The sequence below is a fragment of the Rattus norvegicus genome, chromosome 19 (assembly GCF_021556685.1).
Source record: "Rattus norvegicus strain SHRSP/BbbUtx chromosome 19, alternate assembly SHRSP_T2T, whole genome shotgun sequence".
In the NCBI taxonomy this organism is placed as follows: Eukaryota; Metazoa; Chordata; class Mammalia; order Rodentia; family Muridae; genus Rattus; species Rattus norvegicus.
The window spans coordinates 69978479-70006165 of record NC_141552.1 but is presented as its reverse complement, the minus strand read 5'-3'; the positions used below and the strand labels follow the sequence as shown (position 1 = coordinate 70006165).

The 27687-nt window shown below is 48.4% G+C and overlaps 1 protein-coding gene and 1 long non-coding RNA gene across 3 annotated transcripts in view; one reads left to right on the top strand and one right to left on the bottom strand.

The window, feature by feature from the left end:
• Positions 1 to 605: 605 nt before the first annotated feature.
• On the top strand, positions 606 to 27295 carry LOC134483665 (uncharacterized). 2 transcript variants are annotated; one of them, XR_015643688.1, is made up of 6 exons: positions 641 to 861; positions 1536 to 1609; positions 19466 to 19642; positions 23406 to 23595; positions 24114 to 24300; positions 24948 to 27295. It is a non-coding gene; the product is annotated as an uncharacterized LOC134483665 (long non-coding RNA). The 2 variants fall into 2 exon arrangements; XR_015643687.1 differs by lacking the exon at positions 1536 to 1609 and having other exon boundaries at positions 606 to 861.
• Positions 2023 to 27687, bottom strand: part of LOC147999624 (uncharacterized) — a 113255-nt gene continuing 87590 nt past the window's right edge. Inside the window, exon 4 of the mRNA XM_087595366.1 lies at positions 2023 to 5492. Within this exon, the coding sequence (XP_087451492.1) occupies positions 3806 to 4210 (405 nt within the window). The 5' untranslated portion in view covers positions 4211 to 5492 and the 3' untranslated portion in view covers positions 2023 to 3805. The remainder of the gene's footprint in view (positions 5493 to 27687) is intronic.

Below are 27687 nucleotides of genomic sequence, written 5' to 3'. Positions count from 1 at the left end.
AGGGCAATGGGATGGGGAGGTAGCCACCCAGTGAGGGAGAGGTACACGCTGGTCATGTGCTGGAGGACCTCCCCAGCCTGCAGTCTGTGTTGTGCGTGCACAGAGGCTCCACTCTTGTTCCAAAGTCCCAACCAGCCTCCGGTTTGTTGTTGGAACTGGAGCTGGTGATTTGCTTTAAATAGGCCCTGCACAGGCCTCAGTCTGTTTTTTTTATTTTATTTTATTTTTTTTATTGAATGAGTCCTGAAGGTGCTTTCCAAGAAATAAGGAAAAACCAACCTTACAGTGGGGACTCTGAGCTGAAAAGAAGGTGGCAGAGCCTTTCCCTGCAGCTGGAAGGCTGTAGCCATGCAAAGTGTGGCCTGGGAGGCAGAAGGCTTGATAGGAGTCTTCAGGGAGCCACGGAGCCCATGGAGGGCAAGCCTCTCTCTCTCAAGCATGTGAGTTTCTAGACTTAAGGCAGCAAATGGTCACAAACTAAATGACATCCACAGTGCACATCTATTCTCTGCCCGGGAATTGAGTCTGTCGCAGGACTGTGCCCTTTCCAAAAGCTCTGGGGAATAACGTTCTTGCCTTTTACCCGGTGTTCCTTGGCAACCCTTGACCCTTGTCCCCTCCTTCCCACACCACAGCCTTTGCTGTTGTGTATCTGTTTCCTCCCAGTCCTGTTTTGGAGGAAAAGTCCATCCTCATCCAGAAGGGTGAGGTGATGACATTAGGCACCGGGACCAAGCCACTAACCTATCGTTTGTAGGGGACACTGCAATCTGCAGCACTGTTATGTGCTTCTGGGCACACAAGGAGGACCACACGCGTGTTTCATGAACATTCTGAGCTGGTGAGCAAAGAGCCTCTGAGGTGAGCTCAAAGGACAGGAAACAGTGTGTTCCAGGGTTATGTGGGGCTGTGGGTGAGAGGCTGTTGGAAGGCAGATCCGTCACTGTGGGAAGGTGTGGCTGAGCATGGCGGTGGGAGCAGGTGGCAGAGGACAGCTGTTTGCATCAGAGCAGACAGGAAGTGAAAAAGGGGAGGCCAGAGCCTAGGAAACATGGCTGGTGTCCTCGAACATCCCCTCAGGGTGAGAGAGGCAAAGAGGTCAAACGAGATGGTTAACCGAAGCCTGAAGGTGAGAGAAAGCCAGTCAAGCAGCCTTCTGAGAGAAGGCCCCAGGCCAGGCCAGCTGCCGGTGATGGAGAGGACCAAGGGGGTGAGAAGCAGGCAGAGGAGGAAGGCATGGGATGTCACCAAGGGCCTTGGAGGCTGTGTTGATTTGAATAAGAATGGCTCCTGTGTTTGAATGCTGAATCATCAGGAAGTGGTACTATTTGAGAAGGATTAGGAGGTGTGGTCTTGTTAGAGTAGGTGTTGCTTTGTTGGAAGAAAGTATGTTGCTGAGGTAGGTGGTCTTTGAGATTAAAAAGCTCATGCCAGACACAAGTCTCATATTCTCTCTCTCTCTCTCTCTCTCTCTCTCTCTCTCTCTCTCTATCTCTATCTCTATCTCTATCTCTTCTCTCTCTTCTCTGCTGAAGATCAGGATATAGCTGCCTCTCCAGGACCACGTCTGCCTGTTGCCATGCTCCCTGGTGTGATGATAATAGACATTGTAAGCCAGCCCCCCCCCCAGCCTTTCACATCATTCCTCCTCCCCACAGCCCCTCAGCTCTGAGCATCCGCAGTTCTTCCTTATCTGTTTAGCTCTGACCTCACCGTTTGGTTTTGGAGAGCTGGAGCTTCTGGCTACTCCTTTCATCAGCAGAGATTTCTCCTCCCCCTGTTCTCCCTAGCCCACCGTGTCCACGATTTAAGTACCGCCGTGCACCTCACTACCTCGGGGAAAACTCTTCTCCCAGGTTTCTGCAGGTTTCTCCCAAGTTTCTGTGTTGTATGGAAGGGCTGTGTGTTGTGTGAAACTTTCCCTACGGAGACCACGTGCACACACACAAACACACCTGCTCGCCCCAGATAGGGAACCCACGATAGGCCAAAGGAATAACTACACCAAAGTCCAGCTTGTTGAACCAGTGAGTTTACTGGGCTTACTAACAGGAGTGTGTGTGAAGGGTTACTTACAGGAGCATGGATGAGTTGAAGGTATCTGTACCGCTGAGAGCCCATCCCAGCATGGGTGATGACCCAGGAAGGCTTGACCCTGGGGCTGTTTTCAGGGCTTGCGGGCGCCTCTGTGGACTGGAGAAGCTTTTCCAGGCAGTCTTTCAGATCAGAATCCACTCCCCTGTCAGCTGTTTGCTGCTTCTGTGATACCGGGGAGGCCTTCCTGAATCTTGTGAGTGAAAGCGTCAATCCGTACACTGTTATACGCAACCATGGCCTCTCTGTATTAGCTTTCTTTCTTGTTGGTGTGGCCAAAAAAAATGCAACATTATGCCACTTAAAGGAGAATTTATTTTGGCTTGGGGTTCAAAGGTACAGTTCACAGTGGTGAGGAAGCGACACAGTCCTTTTTGGTCCCCCCCCCCCCCCAAGCTGGGGACCGAACCCAGGGCCTTGCGCTTCCTAGGCAAGCACTCTACACTGAGCTAAATCCCCAGCCCCGACACAGTCCTTTTTAATTCAGTCTGAGTCCCCAGTCAACGGCTCTGCTCACGCTCAGGGTAGGTCTTCCCCCACATTTAATCTTCCCTGGAAGCCTGTCACAGACACATCTGAAGATGTGCCTCACTAACACCCTAGGGCCCAGCGCTGCCCAACCTTTTGCCATAGTGACACGATGTCTTCATCTACAACTATGTTGGGCTGCATTCTTATTGGTCCCAAGACACGTGTGGCCGGAGAGCTGTGGCTTAAGGTATGCCTAGCCTAAATGTTTCTGAATCTAATCCAACAGACAATCAAAACAAACCGTCCATCCCATCTACCTTTCTCCTCTTTCCTTGGTGGCAGTCCGCATGGGCTGACTGGACGAAGTTCACAGACTCAAGGTGTCAGAGCCACAAGAGGGAAGGCCCCCCGGCATCTGTGGCTGACTCTCCACTTCCTAAGTAAGAAACAATAAAATTCTGTCTTATCTGAAGTGTATTCTTGGGAAGGGTGTGGAGACAGAAGGACAAAGTTTGCTCTATATTCCCACCTGGCTTGAAACTTGAAAGGACACCGTGGTGGCTTTACTCACGATGACTTTACTCATGGTGACCTTGCCTTATCCTCCTGAGTTCTGGGACCGAAGGTGTGAACTGCCACTCCCTGTTGAATCATCTCGCTTTGAGGTTTCGCTAGCACCGAGGTATGTGAGTCGTGACTGATCGAGTCTCGAGGCTGCGACCAACTCGCCAGACAGTAGTGGCACGAAGACAGAGCAGGCGACTTGGTGGTTATTCGTCTGTGGGATGGCACAGGTTGCTCAACACATGACAAAGACTCTCTGGAAGCAGCGAATGGGTTTCTAGGTTACTCAAGCATTCAGATACTTGCTTCGCAAAGAGCGAGTAACTATATAATAACTATATGTGATATATGTGTATGTATATAATAACAATATATATAATAGTGAGAGCTATTATTGCAGCCTCTGTCATGGGCCAAGCATGGAGGCCCTCAGGGCATGGGGTAAGAAAGAAAGGAAGCAAGCCCCTACCCTACTGGATTGAGACCCTCAAGAGAGCAAGATGGTTCACAGTTTCCCACTGGTATATGAACATCAAGCTATTCCAAGGATGCAGATGACCTCCCTCTCCATGGGGATGATACCTTCAGGATAGAAACAGAGGCAGGAGGCCTCTCTGGGAGATAAATCTGAAACACTGAGAATGAAGAGTCCATCAGAGCATTGAACATCAATTGTTCAGAGCTCTGCTCTCCACTTGGTGGTGGTGTTGGTGGTGCTGGTGTTGGTGTTGGTAGTGATGGTGGTGGTGGTGGTGATGATGTTGTTGGTGTTGGTGGTGCTGGTGTTGGTGTTGGTAGTGATGGTGGTGGTGGTGATGGTGGTGGTGGTGATGGTGTTGGTGGTGCTGGTGTTGGTGGTGGTGGTGATGGTGTTGTTGGTGATGGTGGTGGTGTTGGTAGTGATGGTGGTGGTAGTGGTGATGGTGTTGTTGTTGTTGTTGGTGGTGGTGGTGGTGGGTGGTAGTGGTGGTGGTAGTGATAATGAAAATGATGATGATGATGGTGGTGGTGGTGGTGGTGGTGATGATGATGATGATGATGATGACAGGGGTGGGGGCTGTACAGGATTGCAGTTGTCCATTGAGGCCAGAAGAGGACTTCAGGTCTGGAACTGGAGTTACAGGATGTTGTGAGCTTCCAATTGTGGGTACTGAGAACCAAGCTTTGATCCTCTGCAAGAGCAGCAAACTGCTGCTGAGCCATCTCCCTGGCCCCCAGTATTATCTATTGGTTGCAACGATCCACACCAGTTATGCCCCTGGCTAAATAAAGACTATGTGACTGCCATGTGTCATCTCATACCTGTTTAGCTTCCTCTCTGTCAGCTGACTCAGGAACTGAGAACCAGGACTTTAGTAGTCCTGGATTCCATGACACCTGATTCATTGGTCCCACATGTGTTTTGATTCGCTTGCGCTAACAAAATGTAATAATTCTCACTTACAGAATTAAAAAATGCTGGCCCGTGACCCATGGGTCATATTTTGGGTCTTCTTTCTAATGGGGTTGATGGGTTAGCATAGGGCAGGTTCTCCCCTCTCACTTTGTCCTGTTGGTGACTGAAGGCTCTTCTCAGAGGCAGATGGCCAAGGTTAGGGGTGGAGTCTGAGGCCTCGAGGTGGAGTGAAATGAACTGTTCCTTTCAAGAGGGCACAGAACCTCTGACCTTCAGCTCATTAGCACAGTGCTCCGATGCAGCGATGCCCAGACCCAATTTTATATCACTCTTGGGTATTCCTACTCAATCACAAGGGAGCTTTGGAGTTCCCCAAGCAGAATCAATTTTAAACTCACTTTAATTTAAACAAGAACTGTTAGCTAAGCAGGCAGCACCAGGCAGGCAGGGAAGACCATGGCTGCAGGGAGAGAACCAGCCCTCACACACTGCTACCCAGACACCCAGCCACACTTCCCTCCAACTCACTGATCCAGAGAGACCGGTGGTGGTGGTTGGGGGAAGGAGTTTGTGAGTAAAGAACAGACACAGAAGGCTTTTAAATGATGGAGACCAACAGCACCACGCCCACCAGACATCTGTGTCTCGTAGGCATTGTTTCTTGTGGTCAGTTGGGCTGTGTTCTGCCTCTCCCGGGCCGGATGAACACGGTTTGGCTCAGGTCCAGCCAGGCTCTTCCCGTCTCCTCCGAAGGGAACCGTGCTGCCTTGTGTAGCTTGAAGAATTTGCCACGGGACAATTTGTAATTTATTCAGATGGTGAATTGGCCTTTGTTGCTGAAGCCTTCTTCTGGTTCGATACAAAAGATTTATCTCCTTCATGTTGGCCCAGGGAGAGTGCAGATCAGAGCGGGTTCTCTGGCCACAGCTTGTCCTGGGGGTGGGGTGGGGGAGCAGCAGGATCTGTGCTAGAGAACCAAAGAAGAGAATGGCAGTGGGGTGTATTTATAAGTGAACATCTCCACAACTCTCCACCATAGCTTATAGATAGCTTTAGTCATGACCATTTATTAAAGAAGAACAATTTTCATCCTTCCTGTTGGCAAGGTGCTTTGTAAGGGACTACCACTCATCCATCTTTTCCTGTCAAAAGCCATCCTCATTTTATTGACAAGCAGATAGACTCAGAGAACTTAAGAGACTCGCCCAAGTTGGCGTGGTTAGTGCCTAGTGCAGCAAATGGTCTGTTTCTTTAAGTCTTCTGTCTTCTATTGTCCTGGTCAGCCTTGTCAACTTGACACAAACTAGAGTCATCTAAGATGGGCCTCAATTGAGGAATGGCCTAGGTCAGATCAGCCTGCGGCCCTGCCTAACTAATCTGGGAGGCCCAGTCCACTGTGGGCAGCACCACTTCTGGGCAGGTTGTCCCAGGTTGTATTGAATGTATCGAGACAGCTAGCTAAGCATGGGCTTGAAACGGAGCCAGCAAGCGGTGTTTCTCCACGGGTTTTGCTTCAGTTCCTGCCTGAGTTTCAGCCCTGGCTTTCATCAGTGATGAAGTGTGAGCTGAGGTAAACCCTTTCCTCCCCAAGTTGCTTTTGGTTGGGGTTTTATCAGAGCAACAGAAGGAAATTAGAACAGCCATGGGACAACCGCTGGCTTCTGAGCTCGGCAAATTTCACTTTCTCCACTTCACAGGACGGCATGACGCAACGCGGTGACGAAACCTCTCTGTCCTTCAGGGCTCTGGGACTGTGTACCTTGTTCTCTTGCACACGCACTGGCTTCAGCTCTGGGTGGCTAGCCTCTTTACTGACATTCCCTCACCAGGTAGGACCCTGCCCTCTCTGGCTGGGGTCAGTGCTTGGCTTGACACTGGGTGGGGCCTCTCTGGCTGGGAGGGGTTGCACCTGCTACTCCTTGGGGGAGAGCATTCTCCTGGGGGGAGAGCATAAGCACACAAGCAGCCACTTGTCTCCTTTACTCCTCCAATGCCATGACTTCAAGGGTGGTTTTCTAGGTGTTCCTGGCAGCTGTACTCTAGGATCCCTTTCTAACCCAGTATGCTCAGAGCACACTTTCCTCCTTGAGCCTGTAGACATACATATCCCATTCTAGACAACAATATGGCTGCTCCATGCTGTAACTGAACACAGTGGGTGAGTGAGAAACTTAAAAAAAATATTGTGGCCAAGAACTAAGAGAGAGAGGAAAGGTTTAATACCAGTAAGTAAGTAAGTAAGTAAGTAAGTAAGTAAGTAAGTAAGAAAGAAGAACCCAGGAGGTGCTTTATTTCTAAAGCCCTCCAGGAATAAGGGAGTGAGGGAGGGGTGGGTTTTATCCGGAGAGCCCGCACATGCTCATATGGAAAAGTACTTTGGGGGCAGGCTCACTCTGGAGCATGCTCAGTTTAAGACGACCATTACTGAGCATGGTCAGTTTAACACATGGTTCAAGGAAAAAAAATTATATATTTTATATATATATATCTATATAGATATATAGATATATAGATATAGATATATAGATATATAGATATATAGATATATATCAGATCTAGGCCTGTCTAGTTTCTTTCTCCCAAATAGTTTTTAAACCACATCCAATGGAAGGACACATTGTGGGTCTCTTAACATAGGATTGTCCCTAAGGGTGTCTGCCTCTTTAAGCTTCTAACAGTGTCTTCACCCACTACTACCCTGCCCAAAAGAAGGCTTATTAGAGTATCCCACCTGGGAGAGCCCTTCATTCTATCCACATTCATACATACCGCTCAGAGGGTGGGAGAACACAATCTAACATGGGGGAGGCCAGAGTTGGGGTTCCATGACTCCTGAGAGCTCCATACAGAGGAGTCGGATCAGGGGATCTACAGGCCCTCGATGAGGCCAGGATAGTTGGGGGCACAAGGGCTGAGGATGATGAGAACCAGGGCTGGGGAAATGGGAACTCTGGCTTAGCCCATTGTTGAAGGTAGGGGTGGTTGATGGAAGAGACAGTCCGTGTTTACCTGTACCATTTATTGACTGTTCATGGTGGAAAATGGATGCATACCAACTTCCTTGGGGTGGACCAGAGATTTAATACCTTTTGCAGGGAGGAATGTCTGGGAAGGGAAGCTTATTGGCTAAACCCTCAGGATCTCTAGGTATCTCATCAGCATGAAAAACTCTGTTTGGGGGTATGTGACCAACGTGGGGAGTGTGGACACATGTTCCAAGCCAGGAATCTGACAGAGAACAAGAAAGCACCTATGGCCTCAGACCTGCTCTACCTTATCAAGTTTCCTGCCATGGTCCATTATCCCACACACACATACATGGGTGTTCGTGTAGGTCCATGCACCTGTTACACAAGCATGGAGGTCCAAGGAAGATGGTAGGTGTTCTGATCTATTAGCTTTACCTTGTTCCATTGAAACAAGTTCACTAAATGAACATGGAGCAAGGAAGGCAGCCAGAGAGTCCAAGAAATGCCCCTGACTCTGCCTCCCACAGCTCTGGAATTACAGGTGTGTGCTGTGACACCCAGCTTTTTACATGGGTGCTCGGAACTTGTCTTGGATTCTTATGCTTGGATCTTACCCACTGAGCCACCTTTCCCATCCCTCTCTAGTAATATTCTAGGCTCTACTGGGAAAGCTGTCTTGCTTTTTAACAGTGCCCAGTATCAATGTCTTTGTCTTCAATGCTTTGGGCCATGAAGCAGTCAGAACAGGAACGACTTAAGCTTTGCAGAGTGGAGGTGGGAAATACCTCATGAAGGCAAAGAATTTCATCTTACTTCAGCTCAGGAAGCATTATGGGCTTCTCATAAATGGCCTACCCAGTAAATGTCAGTGGCACAAAGACCATGAACTGTGGGGCTGAGGGTGGTGTTTGGATAGTAGAGATGGTACAGCACACATGGCTGTGACCAGTGGGGTCAAAGACATCTCCCTGTTCCTGAATATCTTGCTTAATGTCCTAAGCTTGCTCCTCTGCCCGCCCTTTCATTTCTTCCTGAACTGACCCAGAGTTGATTTTTGAGATCTGTTTCCAAGAAGCCTGCCTGCTAAAAACAAGACAGGCAGATGAACTATGAATGTTGAATCGTCTCTCTGAAGGCCATGGGATGCTTGGTGTCACTCTGCACTGCTAGAAACACTAAGAACCATGTTTTGTGAGCCGACGACGCTGCTCAACACATGTTTGTAGTTGGCGATCAGAACCACCTGAGCACCAAGAAGTCTGTGCTGAGCATACATCCACATGGGTCCTAACTCGTGGGATGTCCCACGCAGGAGGCCACTTGGGCAATGCAGTGGCATCACCGAAAACCAGAAGAAACCCAAGGCCATGGGCCAGCTGCACCATGGAAACCCTGCACCCAGCCAAACGTCCTGGCTGGCAAATCAGACCTGAAAGCTGTCACCAAATGCTGCTCCCTGGCAGTCCCAACCCAACAAGAGACAGAAGAAAGAGAAGGCCATCTGGTGACCAGGGGCACATCTTTCCAGGCAGTAGCAGTTGGAGCAGTGGTCAGCAGAGCTCTGAAGAGCGCTGGCAGAGCGCTGCCTTCATCCTTGTCTCTAGCACAGAGGATGGCAGCCTCGCATCTTATAGGACTCAGATCCCTAGAACTTACATAAAAAACCAGGCATGTGGTAATACCAGCACTAGAGAGGTGGAGCCAGGAAAGAAAGCTCTTTAGGACTCATTGACCACCCGGCCTAGGCTATTTGATGAGCTCCGGGTAGTGAGGTACCCTGTCTCATAAAACAAGGTGTGGGAATAGAGAGGTGGCTAGGGGCTAGATAAACAGTTTAGTGGTTTGTAGCCCCCCTCCTCCCCTTGAGAGTACCCCAGTTAGGTTCCCAGCACTCACAGACTGGTTTACAGCCACCTGGAACTCCAGGTCCAAATGACGCCATTTGTACACAGGCTGGCAAAACACTTTGTCATGTAAAGTAAAACATATCTAAACAACACCAACCAGCCACTTAGACAGACCAATGTAAATGACGCCCAAGGAATGACTTCTGGCCTCCCACACACGTAGGCAGGCACACATGAGCACACACACAAGCACATACGCACACACAAGAATGCACACTTGAGTATACATACAAGCACACATAAGCACACATACAAGCATGCAGGCACACATGAGCACACACACAAGCACACATACACAAACATACAAGAATGCATACATGAGTATACACATAAGCACACACAAGCACACATAAGCACACATATAAGCATGCATGCACGCATGAACATACACATACACACAAGCACACACTCACAAGCACACACACAAGCACACACGCATGCACATACACACACACAAGACTGCACACATGAGTATACTCACAAGCACACATACAAGCATGCATGCACACATGAGCATACACATACACACAAGCATGCACACACACACACACACACACACACACACGAGCACATACACACATACACAAACCACAGTCTGTATTAGGTAAGAGCTTTTTTGGATTTGTGGACCAGGAAAGCCTGTAAAGACAGTTTGGGACCCAGTTCCAAGAAGACTTGAAAATCCCCAAGTCTGCTGCTGACACTCAAGCACAGGGAAAGAACCAGCTGCTCTTGCGAGACAAGCCCTGTTACCTCTAGCAGTAAAGAAGCCAAGAGCTTCTTGACTCCTTTACCAGATTATAGAGGAAGCTGCTGTGTGCAGCCAGCTCTATGCTGGGCCTGTTAAGTCACTTCATTTGTGACTCAGAGGGCTCATTTGGAGTGGGTCTAATGACATACAATTTACAGGTGAGCACGGAGGCCTAGGATGGTTACAGACCCCATGACTGCATTACTCACTAGTAAATAGCCTTTAAAAATGTTAAATACAGTGTGCATTAAGATAGCCCCAGCCTTTGCGTACAGCTATACGAACAGTCACAAAGGATGGATCAGCTAACCCATCACCCACAAAAGTGTCCGGAATATCATCCACACAATAGAATCCCCACACTCTCCTATACCTTCTCCTCTTCTTCACCAAAGATTAGCTTGTTTGTGGATTTTATAAATATGTATCTTTTGGTCAAGTTTTTTTTCCTCCTCCATTTCATATTAGCTCAGAGTTACTTTAATATTGCAAAAGATACAAGTATCCTAAGAATTTTCTTTTCACACAGAGTCTCATGTAGCCCAGACTGGCTTTGAACTCACAATCCTCCTGCCTCAGTCTCCCCGGTGTGAGAATTACAGGTATGCTTCCATTGCCAGGCTTAGTTCATACGTGTACATGTATGTACATGTGCTTGTACATGCCATGGCACACATGTGGAGGTCAGAGAACAACCTCCAGTAGTGTTTCACCTTCTGCATCGTATGACACAGCGTCTCTTTTGTGTTCTCTGCCGTGAGCACCCGGCCAGCTGTTCCTGTCTTTCTCTCACTCTGTAGGAGCACTGGGACTGAGACATGTACTGAACATCCACCTACATGTGGGGTCTGCAGAACTACACTCAGATCCTCAGGTTTATGAAGCAACTGCTTTACCTACTGAGCCCTGTCCTCAGCCCAGCTCCTTCTTTCTTTTTAATGATGTTAAAAAAAAAATCCAAGAACATATCACAGTTTCTACTGCTGGTCATTTGAATAAACTTAGATTTGGCCCTAGCCAAATGGTGTTCTAAGAGCCTCCATGTACCCATCTCTTGGTGTGAACATGTCTGCATAGTGTATACCAAAGAGTGGAAGCCCTGGGTCAGAGCATGCACGCCCCCCACCTCCCCAGCTCAGTGCATAGCTTTGCATTGCTGCTCTACTGGTTCTCAGCCAATGAGCAGTTCCTAACCAATGCTAGGTCTGTCATTCATCTTGGCCATTTTGAGTAGTATGCTTGACTTTCTCTGATGATTCCTGAGGTGAAAGGCTGTTCTAATTCCATTTCTGTTGCTACGATAAAATGCCCTGATTAAAAAAATAAAAGGCAACTTAGAAGAAAAGGGATTTATTTTATCTTATACTTCCAGGTTATAATCCATCGTTGTGGGGAAGTCAAAGCAGGACCTTCAACTAATCACATCAAATCCACATTAATACAGAGAGAAATGAGTTCATAAAGGCTTACTTGATTACTTGCTTCTGTTCAGCTTGATTTTCCCACTGTATACACCTTGCCTAGGGAATGGTACCACCCACTGTGGACCGAATCTTCCCACAACAATTAACTTAATTAACATGGCATCCTACAGACATGCACAGAAAGCCAATCCAGTGTAGAGAACCCAGGTTTTCCAGGCTGTGTCAAGTTAGCCATCAGAAGCGACTTTTCAAGTGTTGCTTATTCAGAAAAATTGCCCCCCCCTCAGCCTCATGAGTCTGTAGGGGATGGACACACTTGAATGTGTATGTGCTTTTTCTTGTGTGTGTTGTATGTTGCTTAGAATCAAACCCAGGGCTTCATGTATGTTGGGCAAACACTCTATCACTCAACTACACCTCAGACTACTTTGCCATTTCTCCTCATGTTGTCTGTCACTCTTGGTGCCTTAGAGGAGCTCAATGCGATTTCTGGATCTGAGGCATTTCTTGGTTCTCTGTTGTTCTTATCTTCCCTGTGGATTTCCCTTTTACCCATCACAGTTTCTTTTGATGAAAGGCGAGCCCGAGTGTTATTGCAGTGTGTCTTACCAATATTGCCTTTTTTGGATTCTGCTTTTATCTTTGCATAAAAATACAACAGACTTTTACATACTAATATTCTTTGTCTGACAACCTTGTTTAATTTATTGATTCTGATAGTTTTTAGGTAGTGTGTGTGTGTGTGTGTGTGTGTGTTTCTTACATGGCCACTGATGTAGCCTATAAGTAACCACGATTTTACCTCTCTTTTCATATCTTAATTTTCCTGCTTTATTGCAAAGGCTAAAATTTATAATATAATAACAGATATAGGTGGAGATAAATAGCATCCTATTCTAATCCCAAAAACTATGGGAACATATCAATATCTAAACATTCAATGTGATACTTGCTGGACGTCTATGACTATTAGATAGATTTAATTTGTATTTATTCTATTATTAGTTTCCTTTTTGGCTTTATTGTCATTAGGGTTTGACTGTCATTAAGTGCTTGTTCTGAGCCTCCAGGGCTGATCCATTGATCATCTCGTTCTGCATTGTTGCTGCAGCAGATCGTACTGAGCACAGTCCCAGGATGACATCATAGGTTGGTTGTGATGCGTTTGCTTTTTTGACAGACACTGAATTCCACATGTGATGCTTCACCTCCTGTTAACATCTGTGCTCAGGAAAAACAAATGGCTCGTAACTTTCCTTCTTTGCCACAGTTTGACGTTACTACAAAATAAATTAACTCATTTCTACTCCCTAAAAGACTGTGTAAGATTAATGTCTGGAAGAATCCCCTGCTGAAGCCACTGGGCCTGGAGTTTTCTTGGTGGAACTTGTCTTTCATTATGACTTTTGTTTCTCAATGGATAGATGGTTCGAGTTTAGTATGTTGAATTTATGAAATAATTTCTTTCTCAACTAAATCTTAAAATTTTCTGTCCTTAGGCTCCAGAGTTTCGACTTATATTTAATGTCAGTATCTTTCTAGCTCTTGATATTGATTACTGTGGCTTCTCCTTTAAAACAAAACCAGTTAGGCCGGCTTACCAGTTTAATGAGTCTTTCTGGAATAGTGATTGGTTTGGTTGTTTTCTTATTTTTCTCTTGTTTTCCATTCTGCCAACTCCCGCTGCTTGTTAATCCCCCTTCTTGGACTATCTCAGGCCTTAATTTCCTGCTTCTCATTAAGCTCTCTCTAGAAGACTCAGTTCATTGTCTCCTCGTTCTTTCTCTCCTCCACTGACGCATGTGCAGCTATAAATTTCTCTTAAGCAAGCTTTGGCTGAACCCTTGAAGATTTGATATATTTTGGCTTTATTATCTTTGTATTAAAGCAGTTCCTAATTTCCATTGTTTTTTTCTATTTTGACTCCTGGGCAGTCTAGATATATCACTGTATTTTACATCACCTTCACCCACTCAAAGACACAGTTCTTTAAAGATGGCTCTCAGCACCAGGGTAGGACAGAGGACAGAGTGCTTGCCTGGCATGGACAAAGCCCTAGGGGATCAAACCTCAGCTCAGTACCAAGAAGTCTGTGCTTGAGTGGACAGGGTTCTGATGTTCTCTTTCTGGGGCATTCCTCTGTGGTTGTCATCACAGAAATCTGGAGCTCGTCAGACAAGCTCTTCCTCACTGCCAAATGCTGCATTCTGCCCTTGCCACTCTGGGTTTATCTTCTGAAAGCTGCTCGTTTTCAGGATTCAGTGAGCGTCAAGGTACAGGGAGCTCAGGCTTCCCTGTGCTGCCATCAGCTTCTGAAGTCACAGCTCTTGGGTTTCTTTGCCCTGGCAGTTTGTTTGTTTGTTTGATGCCTTTAGAAAAGTCTTGGTCCTGGGGAGGGGGTATGTCTTAGTTCCTAAAGTGCTTGTAGTACAAGCAGTGAAGACCCTACTTCAGATTCCCATGCTGGTGCATGAATCTATTCCCAAGATGGGGTAGAAGAGACAGGCAGATTCCCCAGGGCTCAATGGCCAAGCAGCCTAGCTACATTGGTGAGGTACAGGCCAGTAGGAACCATGGTCTCAAGAGCAAGAGGACAACCATGGGCATGTGTGCATTTCTGTGTGTGCGTGTACATGCGCACACACACACACACACACACACACACACACACACACACACACACACACACCCCTTGTCTACATTGCCTGGTTTCTCTGGTAACAGGAAAGCCTAAGGCAAGCCAGGCAGTCATTCTCACCAGGGAGAGGCCCCCAGAGTCAGGGTTTAGGTCTCTGGTCTGGTCTGCAGATCAGAGGCCCTGCATTACAGCAACAGATAAGAACACCATGTGGGAAGAGGCGTCACCAATAAATCCTTACCAATGCCCAGCATTGTCCCATACTTGACTTAGTCCCTGGTATTAGGCATTGCCGTTTACTCAGCGTCGGCTTTAAAATGGGCCAGCCCCCAAAGGTCTAATCTCTTAATAAAATTTAGGTTTCGAGCCACCTATGTTTTCACAGTTGCTCACCGGGTGTCTGAGCCCTCTCTCCCAAGTTCATCTTCCCCTGGTCTGGAATCAGATGTGAGGAAGAAAGGGGAGGGGATTGGGGATGTGGGACACAAGGTAAGGAGGCCTGGAGTGTGTTAAGGGTTTCCTCCTCTGCAGACTCTCTGATCACCAAGGGAGCTGCTCCCTGTGTCCCAGGATCATTCTAAAATCAGCATAGAGTCATGGGCTCTGCCCAGCTTTTGCCCTGCATACACACTTAGCCTGTTGATCTCACTCTCTTTCAATACCCACCCCCCCATCCACCCTTTCAATTTCCCCCCCCCCCCCCGCTTTCATGTCTCCTGTTCTCAACCCTCCCCCTCCTCATGTTTCAGCCTCTTCCTCCCCTCCCCCTCCCCCATCTCACTGTTACCTTTCTGCTCCATTGACTATATCATCCCACTCCGGGCGGGTGTGTGTGTGTGAGAAAATCAGTACCTAGGATCCTCATATGAGAGAAAACACGGTATTTGCCCTTCTGAGTCTAGCCATTTCACTTAACCCAACAGAAAGTTCCATCCATTTCCTTGAAAAGCCCTCCCCGCCATTTTTCTCGGTAGCGGATAACTTGCCGCCCCGTGCCCCACCCACTTTTCCTTACCGGTTCATCTGTGAATGCACACCAAGGCTGGTTCTGTTCCGCTCGGTAAGGACTGTGTGAATAAGCCCAGGAGAGGTACAGCTGGGCCATACGACAGCTGTAGCTGTTTGAGAACTCCTGATACCCAGAGTGGCTGCACCCATTGATACTGCCATCAGCAGTGACTACGGGTTCCTCCATCCCCCACATCCGCACCAACATTTCTTGTCCTTTTTTTCTCTTCTGAGGAGTACTCCTGAGGCTTTCTCTAAGGGGACCATTCTTTTGCCATGACAAATCCTATGCCTGGCCATATCTCACTTTACTTTGTCTGTTGGGCAGGTCAAACCATCCAGGTGAATTTAATGTTCAATTCCAGCACTTTTGTAAATTAGCGTGCTGGCTAATTTTATGTCAATTTGGCACAAGCTGGAGTCACTGGAGAAGAGGGCTCCTCAACTGAGAAAAAGCCTTCATATGATTTGGCTGTAGGCAAACCTGTAAGGCATTTTCTTAATTAGTGATTGATGAGAGGGCCCAGCCCATTGTGGGTGGGGCCAGTCCATTGTGGGTGGAGCCAACCCTGGGCTGGCGGTCCTGGCTCTATAAGAAAGCAGGCTGAGCAAGCCATGATGAGCAAATCAGTAAGCAGCACTCGGTGCATGGCCTTTGCCTCAGCTCCTGCCTTCAGGTTCCTGTCCTGACTTACTTCCATGATGAACAGTGGTGTGGAAGAGTAAGCCAAATGATCTCTTTCCTCCCCAGGTTGCTTTGGTCATGGTGTTTCAGCACAACCGTAGTGACCCTGACTAGGTCGATCAGTGTGTGGAGCCCGCAGTAACATCACACCGCAAATCAGTGTCTGAGTCTTTCCCTCTTTCCAAGCTTTGGATCTGCTTGGCTTTTTAACATATTTTATTGTGTGTATGGTTGTGTGTGTGTGGTTGTGCATGTGTGGTTGCGTGTGTAGTTGTGCATGTGTGGTTATGTGTGTGGTTGTGTGTGTATATGGCTGTGTATGTGTAGTTGTGTGTATATGGTTTTCTGTGCGTGTGATTCTGTGCGAGGTTGTGTGTGGTTTTCGTGTGTGTGTAAGGTTTTGTGTGTGGTTGTGTATGTGTGGTTATGTGTGTGGTTTCTGTGTATGTGTATATGTGGTTGTATATGTGTAGTTGTGTGTGTGTGATTGTACGTGGGGTTGTGTGTGTACGGTTTCCTGTGTGAGTGATTGTGTGGGGTTCTGTGTGGTTTTGGTGTGTATGTAAGGTTTTTATGTATGTGTGGTTTTATTGTGTGGTTCTGTGTGGATTTGTGTGTGTATGGTTGTATGTGTGAGTGGTTGTGTGTGTATGGTTTTCTGTGTGTGCGACTCTGTGCATGATTGTGTGTGGTTTTCGTGTATGTGTAAGGTTTTTTGTGTGTATGGTTGTGTATGTGTGGTTATGTGTGTGTGGTTTTTGTGTGAGTGTGGTTGTGTATGTGTAGTTATGTCGTGTGGTTGTGTGTGTATATGGTTGTGTGTGTGTAGTTGTGTGAGTGGTTGTGTGTGGGGTTATGTGCATATGGTTGTGTGTGTGGTTGTGTATGTGTAGTTATGTTGTGTGGTTGTGTGTGTATATGGTTGTGTGTGTATATGGTTGTGTGTGTGTAGTTGTGCGAGTGGTTGTGTGTGGGGTTATGTGCGTATGGTTGTGTGTGTGGTTGTGTATGTGTTGTTATGTTGTGTGGTTGTGTGTGTGGTTGTGTGTGCATATGGTTGGATATCTAGTTGTATGTGTGAGTAGTTGTGTGTGTGTGGTTATGTGTTTGTGGTTATGTGTTTGTGGTTATGTGTTTGTGGTTATGTGTGTGTGGTTATGTGTGTGTGGTTATATGTGGGTGGGTATGTGTGTGGTTGTATGTGTGTGTGTGATTGTGTGGTTGTGTGTGCATGGTTATGTGTACTCAGAGGACAGAGGTCATTCTATCAGGTTGTACCTTGTTTTTAAGATGAGGTCTGTCATTGGCCTGGAACTTACTGATCCTCCTGTCTTCATTCCCCCCAGCCATGGGTTTACAGATGTTTACTGCCAGGCCCAGCTTTTCCCTGGGTGTTGGGTGTCCTAGGCCCTCATGCTTACAGGGCAGGCACTTTGATGACTGAGCCATCACCCGAGCTCTTCAAGTCTCACCGGCTTAGAAGAGGTGAGACTTCAAATCTTACTGTTCCCTGCAGGTCTATAGGAGACCCTCCCCAGGGAGAGGCAGGGCATTCTGGGGACACTTAGATGGAGCCTGTCATCAAAATGCCCAGAGCCGTCTGGGAGGGTGCAGCCTGTGTGGGCCGAGGGATCAGAGACAGATTCTTATTGAAGGCCAGTCACGGGGAAACCACTGAGGCCAGGATTGGCTTGCACTCTGATTTCACCGTAATGAGCAGACGATGAGTAAGAGATGACCCAGCTGCTGGTAGGGGGGCAGCCACACTTCCTCTGCAGAATTACACAGGATCCTAAGACTTGGGCTCAGGAAGCAGGTCTGGGCCTAGCACTGTAGCCAGTGGGAAGTCCCAGACTACATTTCTGAGTCCCTGCTAGGTGTCAAGAGTAGTGCTAGGTGTGAGACTATTGTAAAGCCACAGGCCAGTTGTCAGGAAGTTTATTAATATGCAGAAATGAACAAAAATATCCACTGATGTTTATATGTTCTCTCACCACAGTGAGAGAGTCTCTGCTTGGGCCCCCTGAGCTGTGGCTGGAACCCTGGCCTAGGGTTCTCGTCCTGATCCTAGGGCTTAGGGACCACACAATGAGGGCCTGCAAGCTGGAAGCCCTAGGATTACTTCTCTCAGCCTCAGCCAGACCTCCAGAGCACCCTCGAAGCAAGCTGCAGGCCCTGCCAAGACACCTTGGCTGGGTCTCCTTAGCATGACAAGCTTGCGTCAACGCTTTTCTATCATTTGCCTTTTGAAGTCCCCCCAGGTGGGGTCCTTCATCTGGCTGTGTGACCACAGCAGGCTGGAGGAGGGGTCTTGGTGGAGCCTGTCCCTCGTGTCGGTTATGACTGGGCTAGAGGAAGGCATGGGCCTGTGGCTTAGCATTCTCCGGGTACCATAAGCTGAGAGAATTTTGCACAGAAACAGGCAGGAGTGGTCTACTGGTGGATTGCCACTGGAGAGAAGGAAGGGAGGGTCCCTAGCATTAGTTGTTTCTACCGTGACTTCTGGCGGTCCAGTAGAGACAGAGGTTTCCAGAACACCTATGTGAGGAGACTTCTGCTTCCTTGAAAGGGGTCTATTGTGTTGATTGCTGAGAAACACCTTAGTTGACTTCTATTTTATTGCTATGTGCACATATCTGGTGTGTGCATCCATGTATATGTGTCTCCATGTTTGTGTGGTGTGTGTGTGCATGTGTGTGTAAATGATGTGTGTATGGTACATGCATGTGTGTCTATGGTATGTGGTATGTGTATCCATGTCTGTGGTGTGTGTGTGTGTGTGTGTGTGTGTGTGTGTGTGTCCATGTTTGTAGGCTGTGTGTGTTTGGCAAGAGGAAATGTGAAGTGATAAGAGCGAGCTGAGATGTTAATATGAGGATTAACATAGTACAAACACACTCATATACATACATCACACATTCCACATACATACACATACCACTTACACACATAAACACACACCATATATATATATATATATATATATATATATATATGTTCACACATATGCACGCACACATATATATATACTCATGGGTGAACTTGTGTAAAGGTTTTGTGTCTCTAGTTTGAACTAAGTGATGCTAGAATGGGTGCTGTGTTGAGTGATGCTAGGATGGGTGCTGTGCTGAGTGATGCTAGGATGGGTGCTGTGCTGAGTGATGCTAGGGTGGGTGCTGTACTGAGTGATGCTAGGGTGGGTGTTGAGTTCAGGGATGGCAGAAGGGGCACTGAAGTCAGTGCTGAGACGCTGTTGCTTAACCAAGTGCTAACAGGATGGGTGCTGAACTGAGTCCTGACAGGGTGGGCCCTCCAAGCAAGTTTCCATGCTATCTAGGGAAGTGTTCTTGCCTGAGGAGCCTTGAGCTGCCTGGTCCCCTGGGTCTATGTGTAGCAGAGGGTAGAAGCAGCTGGTGTTTGGGACCTTGCTTTAGAATCTGCCAAGTCCCAAATGTTTCTTGCCTGAGGAAGAGTGTCCTTTCTCTGTGCCCTGGATTCCTCTGCATTTAAGGAATGATCTCATTTAAATGGCGTGTTGTTCTTCCGCGTAACCCACAGGCAACTGTTGAGATGCAGACAGCAAGGAAGACACCCCCCAATGTCAGTCCCTAGGGCTCTGTGGGATGGACACTGAGGTGAGCTGCCTCCCATGAAGGACTGGAGAAGAGGAGGCCAGGGAGGAAGACTCCAGCAGTGAAGCACAGTGGTCCGTCTTCACACCAAGCCGACAGCAGTGTAAGTTCTTCTGACTCGGGGAGCACTCGGTCTTTATTTGAGACATTAGAGTGGAAGAGCAAGTGCCAGGTACCTTCCTGAGTGAACATCAGATGGATGGATGGACGGACGGATGGATGGGTGGATGGGTGGGTGGCTGGATGGATGGACGGATGGATGGATGGATGGGATGATGGATGGATGGATGGTGGATGGGTGGATGGATGGATGGATGGTGGATGGATGGGTGGATGGGTGGATGGATAGATGGATGGGTGGATGGGTGGATGGATGGATGGGTGGATGGGTGGATGGATGGATGGATGGATGGGTGGATGGATGGATGGGTGGATGGGTGGGTGGGTGGGTGGATGGATGGATGAATGGATGGATGGGTGGGTGGGTGGGTGGATGGATGGGTGGATGGATGGATGGATGGATGGGTGGATGGATGGGTGGATGGATGGATGGATGGATGGGTGGATGAATGGATGAGTGGATGGATGGATGGACGGATGGATGATGGATGGGTGGATGGGTGGATGGATAGATGGGTGGGTGGGTGGATGGATGGATGGGTGGGTGGGTGGGTGGATGGATGGGTGGATGGATGGATGGATGGGTGGGTGGGTGGGTGGATGGATGGATGGATGGGTGGATGGATGGATGAATGGATGGATGGGTGGATGGATGGATGGGTGGATGGATGGATGAATGGATGGATGGGTGGATGGGTGGATGGGTGGGTGGATGGATGGGTGGGTGGGTGGGTGGATGGATTGGTAGATGAGGGGGATCGCTGTATTAAACATTGGCATCCTTTGTTGATGTGTAGTCTCATGTGCTGTGTAGTCATGAACGACCTAGGGTTCCTGATCCTCCTGCCTCCCAAATGCTGGGATCACACACATGTTTCCACACATGCTTTAGGTGTGCTGAGACTTAAACCCAGGGCTTCCTGCATCCTAGGCAAGCACTCAGCCAATCCAGCTACATTCCCAGACCCGGCCATTAGCAGTTCAGAATCTTCTATCAGCCTTGTTAGCTCCTCAGAATCTCTAGAAGCACAGAGAACTCAGTGGGGTGCTTTCAAGATCCTCATCTCCAACTCTCTGTGTTGGCTACACTCCAGGAGCTCTGTAAGAGGGAGGAGAAAGATGCACACATAACCTCCTGTGGACACACAGACACGCACAGATATATATACACACACACACACACAGATATACACAGATACATACAATCACAGACACACACAGATATATATACACACACAGACACACACAGATATATACACACACAGACACACACAGATATATACACACACAGACACACACAGATACATACAATCACAGACACACACAGATATATACACACACAGACACACACAGATATGTACAACCACAGACACACACAGATATGTACATGCACAGACACACACAGATATGTACACACACAGACGCACACAGATATACACACACAGACACACACACAGATAGATACATACACACAGAAAGACACAGATACATATACACACAAACATACAGATACATACACACACAGACACACACAGATACATACAATCACAGATATACACAGATACATACAATCACAGACACACAGATAATACAATCACAGACACACACAGATATATACACACACAGACACACACAGATATATACAATCACAGATATACACAGATACATATAATCACAGACACAGGGATACATACAATCACAGACACATTTACACACAGACAAACAGAGATATATACACACACAGACACACACAGATATATATACACACACAGACACACACAGATACATACAATCACAGACACACACAGACACATATACACACAGACACACACAGACACATATACACACAGACACACACAGATATATACAATCACAGACACACAGATACATACAGTCACAGACACACAGATACATACAATCACAGACACATATGCACCCAGACACACACAGATAGATACACACACAGAAAGACACAGATACATATACACACAGACATACAGATACATACACACACAGACACATATATACATAGACACACACAGATACATATACACATATACACATATACACACACAGATGCGTATACATACACACACGGATACATACACACAGACACACATAGATACATACACAAGATGCATATGCAAACACACAGATATACATACACACACATACATGTACACACGAGTCTTGTGCCTCTTAGCCTCTGGCTAACTAGTTCTCTCAGGTGACTTTCTGGCCCAGGCTGGCACCGCTGGAACACCATCTAAAATGGGTTCAGTTCAAGTTGGCAGCCGCAGGGCATTGAAGGCTTCACATGTGTGGGGCAGATGTGGCGCCTCTGGGAACTCACTGGCTGCTGAGCAACAAAACTGGAGAGCCCCATACTGTCTAACTTCTCTTCTTTAACTTCCCAGATCTGAGAGCCCATCTGGACTCTTCCTCAGGGTCCTGGGGCATCTGGGAGGCAGCAGTGGAAGGGGACAGTTGCAATACTGTTTCTACGTCTTCTTAATGCCAAACCCTCTCCATTGTGTTATCTTGTGTAATACCCACAAGCCCTTGCCAGTGGGGAACGCTGTTCCCATTTCACAGTGAGCAAACAGTAGCTCCCAGATGCTAAGTGACAAGTGACAGCAGAGCATGAGCCTGAACTGAGACAGGCTTTATAGTAAGGGGTGACTTGGGGGCTTGGGCAGTAGCCAACATCTCCAGGGACAAAAGGCCTTTGTTTTCATAAAACTGTCACCTAGCCAAGCCCGGTGGCACAGACCTGTATCCGGTTGCTTGGGAGACTGAGGCAGTAAGACTGTAAGTTCAAAGTCTGCTAAGCTGTAAAATGAGCTTATGGCTGGTTTGGAAACTTAAAGAGACCCTGGAGGCCTGGGAATGTGGCCCAGTGGTTCAGCATTGCCTAAAGGCCCTGGGTCTGTTCTCTAGTCTCTCTTTCTCTCTGTCTCTCTCTCCCTGTCTCTCTCTCTCTTATATATATTCTCTCTCTCTCTCTCTCTCTCTCTCTCTCTCTCTCTCTCTCTCTCTCTCTCCAAAACAAACAACTTACCCAGAAAGGCCAAGCAGAGTAGATTCCCCAAATGGAGTCTGGCACCACAGGACCCCAAACACCCCCACAGCACTTAAAGTCACCAGCTTCTAAAAGCACCCACACAATCTGGGCTAAACCCTGGGTTACCATTTCAGTTGACTTTGAAACATCCAGGGAACAAGGCCCAACTTATTTTTAAGTTCCAGCTAATGTTTTTCAGGCTCCAAATTACAGACTACTAGTGTCTAATGGGGCTGTCTGGATGCAGGACACTTCCCACAGGCCACTCTGGCCTCCCTACTCGATCTATGATATACCCTTGTAGTCAGGACAGCCGTGGATTTGGGTCTGCACGGGAACACGTGTTCAGAGACCAAGGGGTCACCAGTGAACATTGTGTCCCAAGAGAACTAAAAGGAAAGGGTGAAAAAAGCTCAACAAGACAAAAGTTCAGGAATACAGGACGGTAAACAAGTGAGCCTTCTCCACCCCTGCCACCGTGTGACTCAAGGGCCACTGGGAATGATGCATACCCACAGATCTGGGAGTTTCAGAGTGACTTCACACCCAGCACCCCTTTGAGCCCCGTGTGTTTCACTGAATCTTTGATAAACGGAGAACCCATCAAGCACTGATAGATTAGGGGATCATCCAAGGCCCAGCACTGATCATGGAGCTGACTGACTTGGTCATTCCCTTTCAGATCTGAAGTCATCTACTTCACAACCTGTGTTGCCTCTCCTCAGAGGTTGAAGCGTTCCTGGCCTGGAATGCAGACTCAAGACTCCAAGAACAGGAGCCTCCGTTTGCCAGACGCCCCGTGGCAGCCACAGTGTCCCCTTAAAGGAAGGGAGGTGCATCCGTGGCAACACCATGGAAAGAAGTGGTTTCTGGTGAGCTGTGTGTAAGGTCACTTGGTAACAGGATGGGGAGGAGGCAGGGAGAGGCAGAGCCCTGGCCGAGCCATGCCAGACATCTGCTTCAGAGCCAGGATAGGCTCAAACCTTTCACAATCCCTGCTCACAGTAAAGGAGGGATGGTCCTGTGGTGGAGTGTGGGGACAGTGGGTTACTTCCCGAGGCCGGTGTTCTCAGAGTGTAGCTATGTACAACCTGGTGACTGTCACCTGTGTGCAATATTCGGTCAGTGGTCTCAATGCTGCTCTTAGCCAAATAGCTCATGGTGGTGCTGCCCCTGGCTGTGGCTAGTGGCTGTGGGTAGAGAGGCAGGTGCCAGCTAGGACAAGACTCCTCATTTCCCATGGCTCCCAGACTACCTCAGGGATGGCCCCATGGGGCTGTGTTCTCAGGAAAATACCGTATCCTTAATCTGCCCCTCCACTCAAATTCTTCAGCTGCAAGGTCTCTGTTTGTTGTGCTGATGCCCAACAGTGTGGTGTTCTTCCCAACAGTTGGTCCTCAGACATTCCTTAAGGAAGAAATCAGCACCTTGAGCTACACTCGCAGCACCTCATGGGACAGACATGCTACTTTTCTTCACGGGGAAGTATGTGCTCAAGGAATCAGTATGCGTGCAGCAGAAGAGGACCCAAAAGACTCCTGTCTTCTTTACCCTGAGACTTCCTCTTACCTCCTAAGGTCAGCTGGGGGAGTAGCTGGCCGAGGGAGTAGCTGGCCGAGGGAGTAGCTGGCCGAGGGAGTAGCTGGCCGAGGGAGTAGCTGGCATCCATCAGGTCCCCCGCTTTACCTTCTGTCATGCTTCAAGGCCTTTTCAAGACAAGATGGGCAGCAAGAGAGAGAATGACCTGGAGGGTGAACTCCACAGAGCATGCCTGGCATATTCTGCCTGTGCTCACTGATCACTGTGGACCTGGAGGGCCACAGGGAGTGAGTGCAGGAGCACAGCCCAGCACATGTTCAGGAACTCTCAGGTCTCAGAAATTAGATCCTCGATACCATGTGGCCTCCTTGTTCTTGAGAGAGGTGTCACTCTCTGAAGCCAGCATCTTCCTTCGTTACTCTTTCCCTCTGTCCCCTGTCCTTTCCTCCTCATCCCTACAGCCTTTCATCTGCCCTCACTTTCCCTGAGGTTGTCTTGGGGCTGTCCCCACCCTGCTACATTGCAACCTTCACAGAAACCATCCTGCCCTCCCACCCCCACCCCACCCTAGAACACAGAGCACCCAACTTCTTCCAAAGAACCATTTCACATGTGAGATCCCCCACACGAATGTGGGGTTGGCAGAGTGCCATCTTTCTGACATACATTTCCTCTTCCTTTGCAGTTAAAAACCTTTGACCGCGAGAGCGACCTCCACACTTGCTGTAATAGAAGCTTGCACAATTGTGCTGGGGAACAGAGTCTGGGGGCACGGGGCGGGCACTCTGAGACTCACCCCTGCGAGACTCCATTCTGTGGAGCAGGAGTGAGGCGGGTTCTCTTGTAGAGCAGAGGCATCAGGAAGGAGGCAGCACAGGACCAGCCTTTTCTCACAGGGAGGTAACTCACTTAGTGTCCCTGCTCTAAGCTGGGAAGAGTCTCCCACCTCAGTGCCTTTTGGTTTGAAGTGATGTCTCACATCACCCAGACTCGCTTTGATTTCAAGAATGGCAAACTTCTGGTCCCCCTGTCTCCACTTGGCAAAGTTCTGGGATTACAGTCGAGGACCCCTCAGGCAGTTTAGATTCTTGACTTTATAGGATACACCTCACCTATTTAGCCTTGTGTCGAGGTCACCCACTCTGGCCTTGGTCAGAACATGGACTGTAGGCACCTAAATCCAGGCTGCTCTCTTCTCACTTTGTGTTACTGAGCCTCAGTTTCCTTGTCTGTAAAATGGCCACAATAATATTTTATAAGGCTTAAGTGAGTTTACATGCAGTAAGCTTTTAAAACAGCACCTAGCACTGGGTCTCCAGCGTGACCAGCTACCTGGATTCTCCTTTGGTCCATCGCTACTTTGTACAGTCACCCTGGCGTATTTGAGATCATCAAGGTTAGGATGGCTTGCCTTGGACTTGTATATACTGTGCCTTGCTCCTCTCCCAGAACTAGTATTGCCCATGTCCATCTGCTGCTGGGGAGAAGGTTCTACCTTGACTGCTCAGAGCATTGGCGTTCAGCTAAAACATACAACGGAGACCCTCGAGGTCACAAGGGTGTGACAGTTGTTCTTAGGAGTGATAGCTTGTCACATATTATTTATTGGGGATCAAACGAAGGTTTCCCCCAGCAACCATCTGTGCTGGCTTGGGGGTGATCTCCCCGTCTCCTCGTGGGAGATGACTTGCTGCCTCACCTGCTGCTTCTGATTCCTTGGCTTCCATGACAGTCACCGCAGTGGTGTCCATGTGCAGGGCCTGCTCAGAGGACAGTAGTGACCTCTGTTCAGCTACGTGGGTGTCCTTGTAAGAACAGCCTGTCATTTCATCAGACCTGAGGAAACATGACTGACCCGAATGACCGTGGGCAGACATGACCTCACTGATAGTGGGTAGATACAGTGCGAGCACAGCCGGTGTGTCCAGGCCACTCTGTCCAGATGTAGGCTGCAAGGGAGGACATTGCCACGTGTTCTCAGGTTGCCCTCAGCCACAACCAGTGACCCAAGTCATCTGTGCACACCTAACCTTCTGAGTACAGAGATGAGGGTGTCTCCTCTGGGTAGCTCCAGCCTCCAGTGGCCTCAGGGAAACATGGCAGGGCCCTGAACCTTGTTTATACTGCAGTGTGAAAACCTTGTAAGAGATCAGGGATCCAGCCACAGACTCAGCCTTGCTGGGACATACATGTCCTGGAAATCCTGGCTCCTCTATGACCCAAATAGAGGGCTCTGAAGAGAGGTGTAAGCTCCAGAGTTTAAAGGGTCAGGTTGAGACCACGTGCCCCCTGCCCCTGCTCTATATCCCCAACCCCCACCCTGTCAGAATAAAGTTCCAAAGTCCCTGGCCAGTAAATGACTCCCCTTGAGAGAGGCCACCTGGAGGGTATTATTCGTGCTGGCAGTAATAGAAAACACAGCAAGAGAACAACTCCTCACCAAGTCCTATGTGGGCCCTGCTGTCATGTGAGGTTCCTCACAGAACAGTTGTCTTGTGCAGTGGCCCAGCAACCACATGGGAACAATACCACTCCTCTCCCCTTCCAGCAAAGACAGCCCAGGTCCAACTGCATGAGGACACCCTCAGAGCTGAACAACAGATCTGAGGGCCGAGTTTTGGTTCAGACCAGGCTGCCTGAGGCTAGGCCTACTCTTCTCCTGCCACCCCATTAGGCCGGAGGATACGGAGCTCGCTCACTGGAAAAAGAACTTGTGCAGGGGCCTGAGTTCTGTCAGATCCAGGAGGAGGAAGAAGTGGCTGAACTCTAGATGGATCTCAGGAAGATGGCTGTCCTGGTCTTACGGTGGGAGGCTGGCTCCTTGTGGGAGCCAGGTCCTATGAAATGAGAAGGACAAGTCATGGATAACTTTGACCCCAGACCATGCATGTCCCCATGCCTGCTAGCTGCCCTCCTGTGAGAGGAGCTGTCAGCTTTCCACCTCACAGACATCACTCTTCAAACATCAATTCTCACTCTGGCACCCGCTTTCTTTGGAAGATTGCAAAAATTAAATCGTTTTTAAGCAACAAAGCAACGCTCTGGGGTTTGCCATGAGCTTGTGAAATGAGCGGAACTTGGCGGTTGGTTTCTCCCCCATCCGTCGTCCCTGGGGGCCCAGGGAGATTTGGGTTGGCCCTTTACTCTCTCTTGTCTAGAGCTGATCTTGCCAACTAGGGCCTGGTTATTGCCTCATGAACTAAGTTCTAGAACAATCTAGGGAAATGGCCCCCTTATTGGACTCTAGGGCTGCTTTCCCTCTGCTTCTGGTTATTGGTAGTGGTGGGAGGGATTAAAAGTACCAAGATAACTGGTGATCCCCTCCTCAGAGGCCAGCTGTGTTTTGAATCAACAGGGTTAGACTCAAAGGGGAGCAGACCTGAGCAGTCTATCTACCTATGGGAGTTCGCTCACTCTTCTCCTAA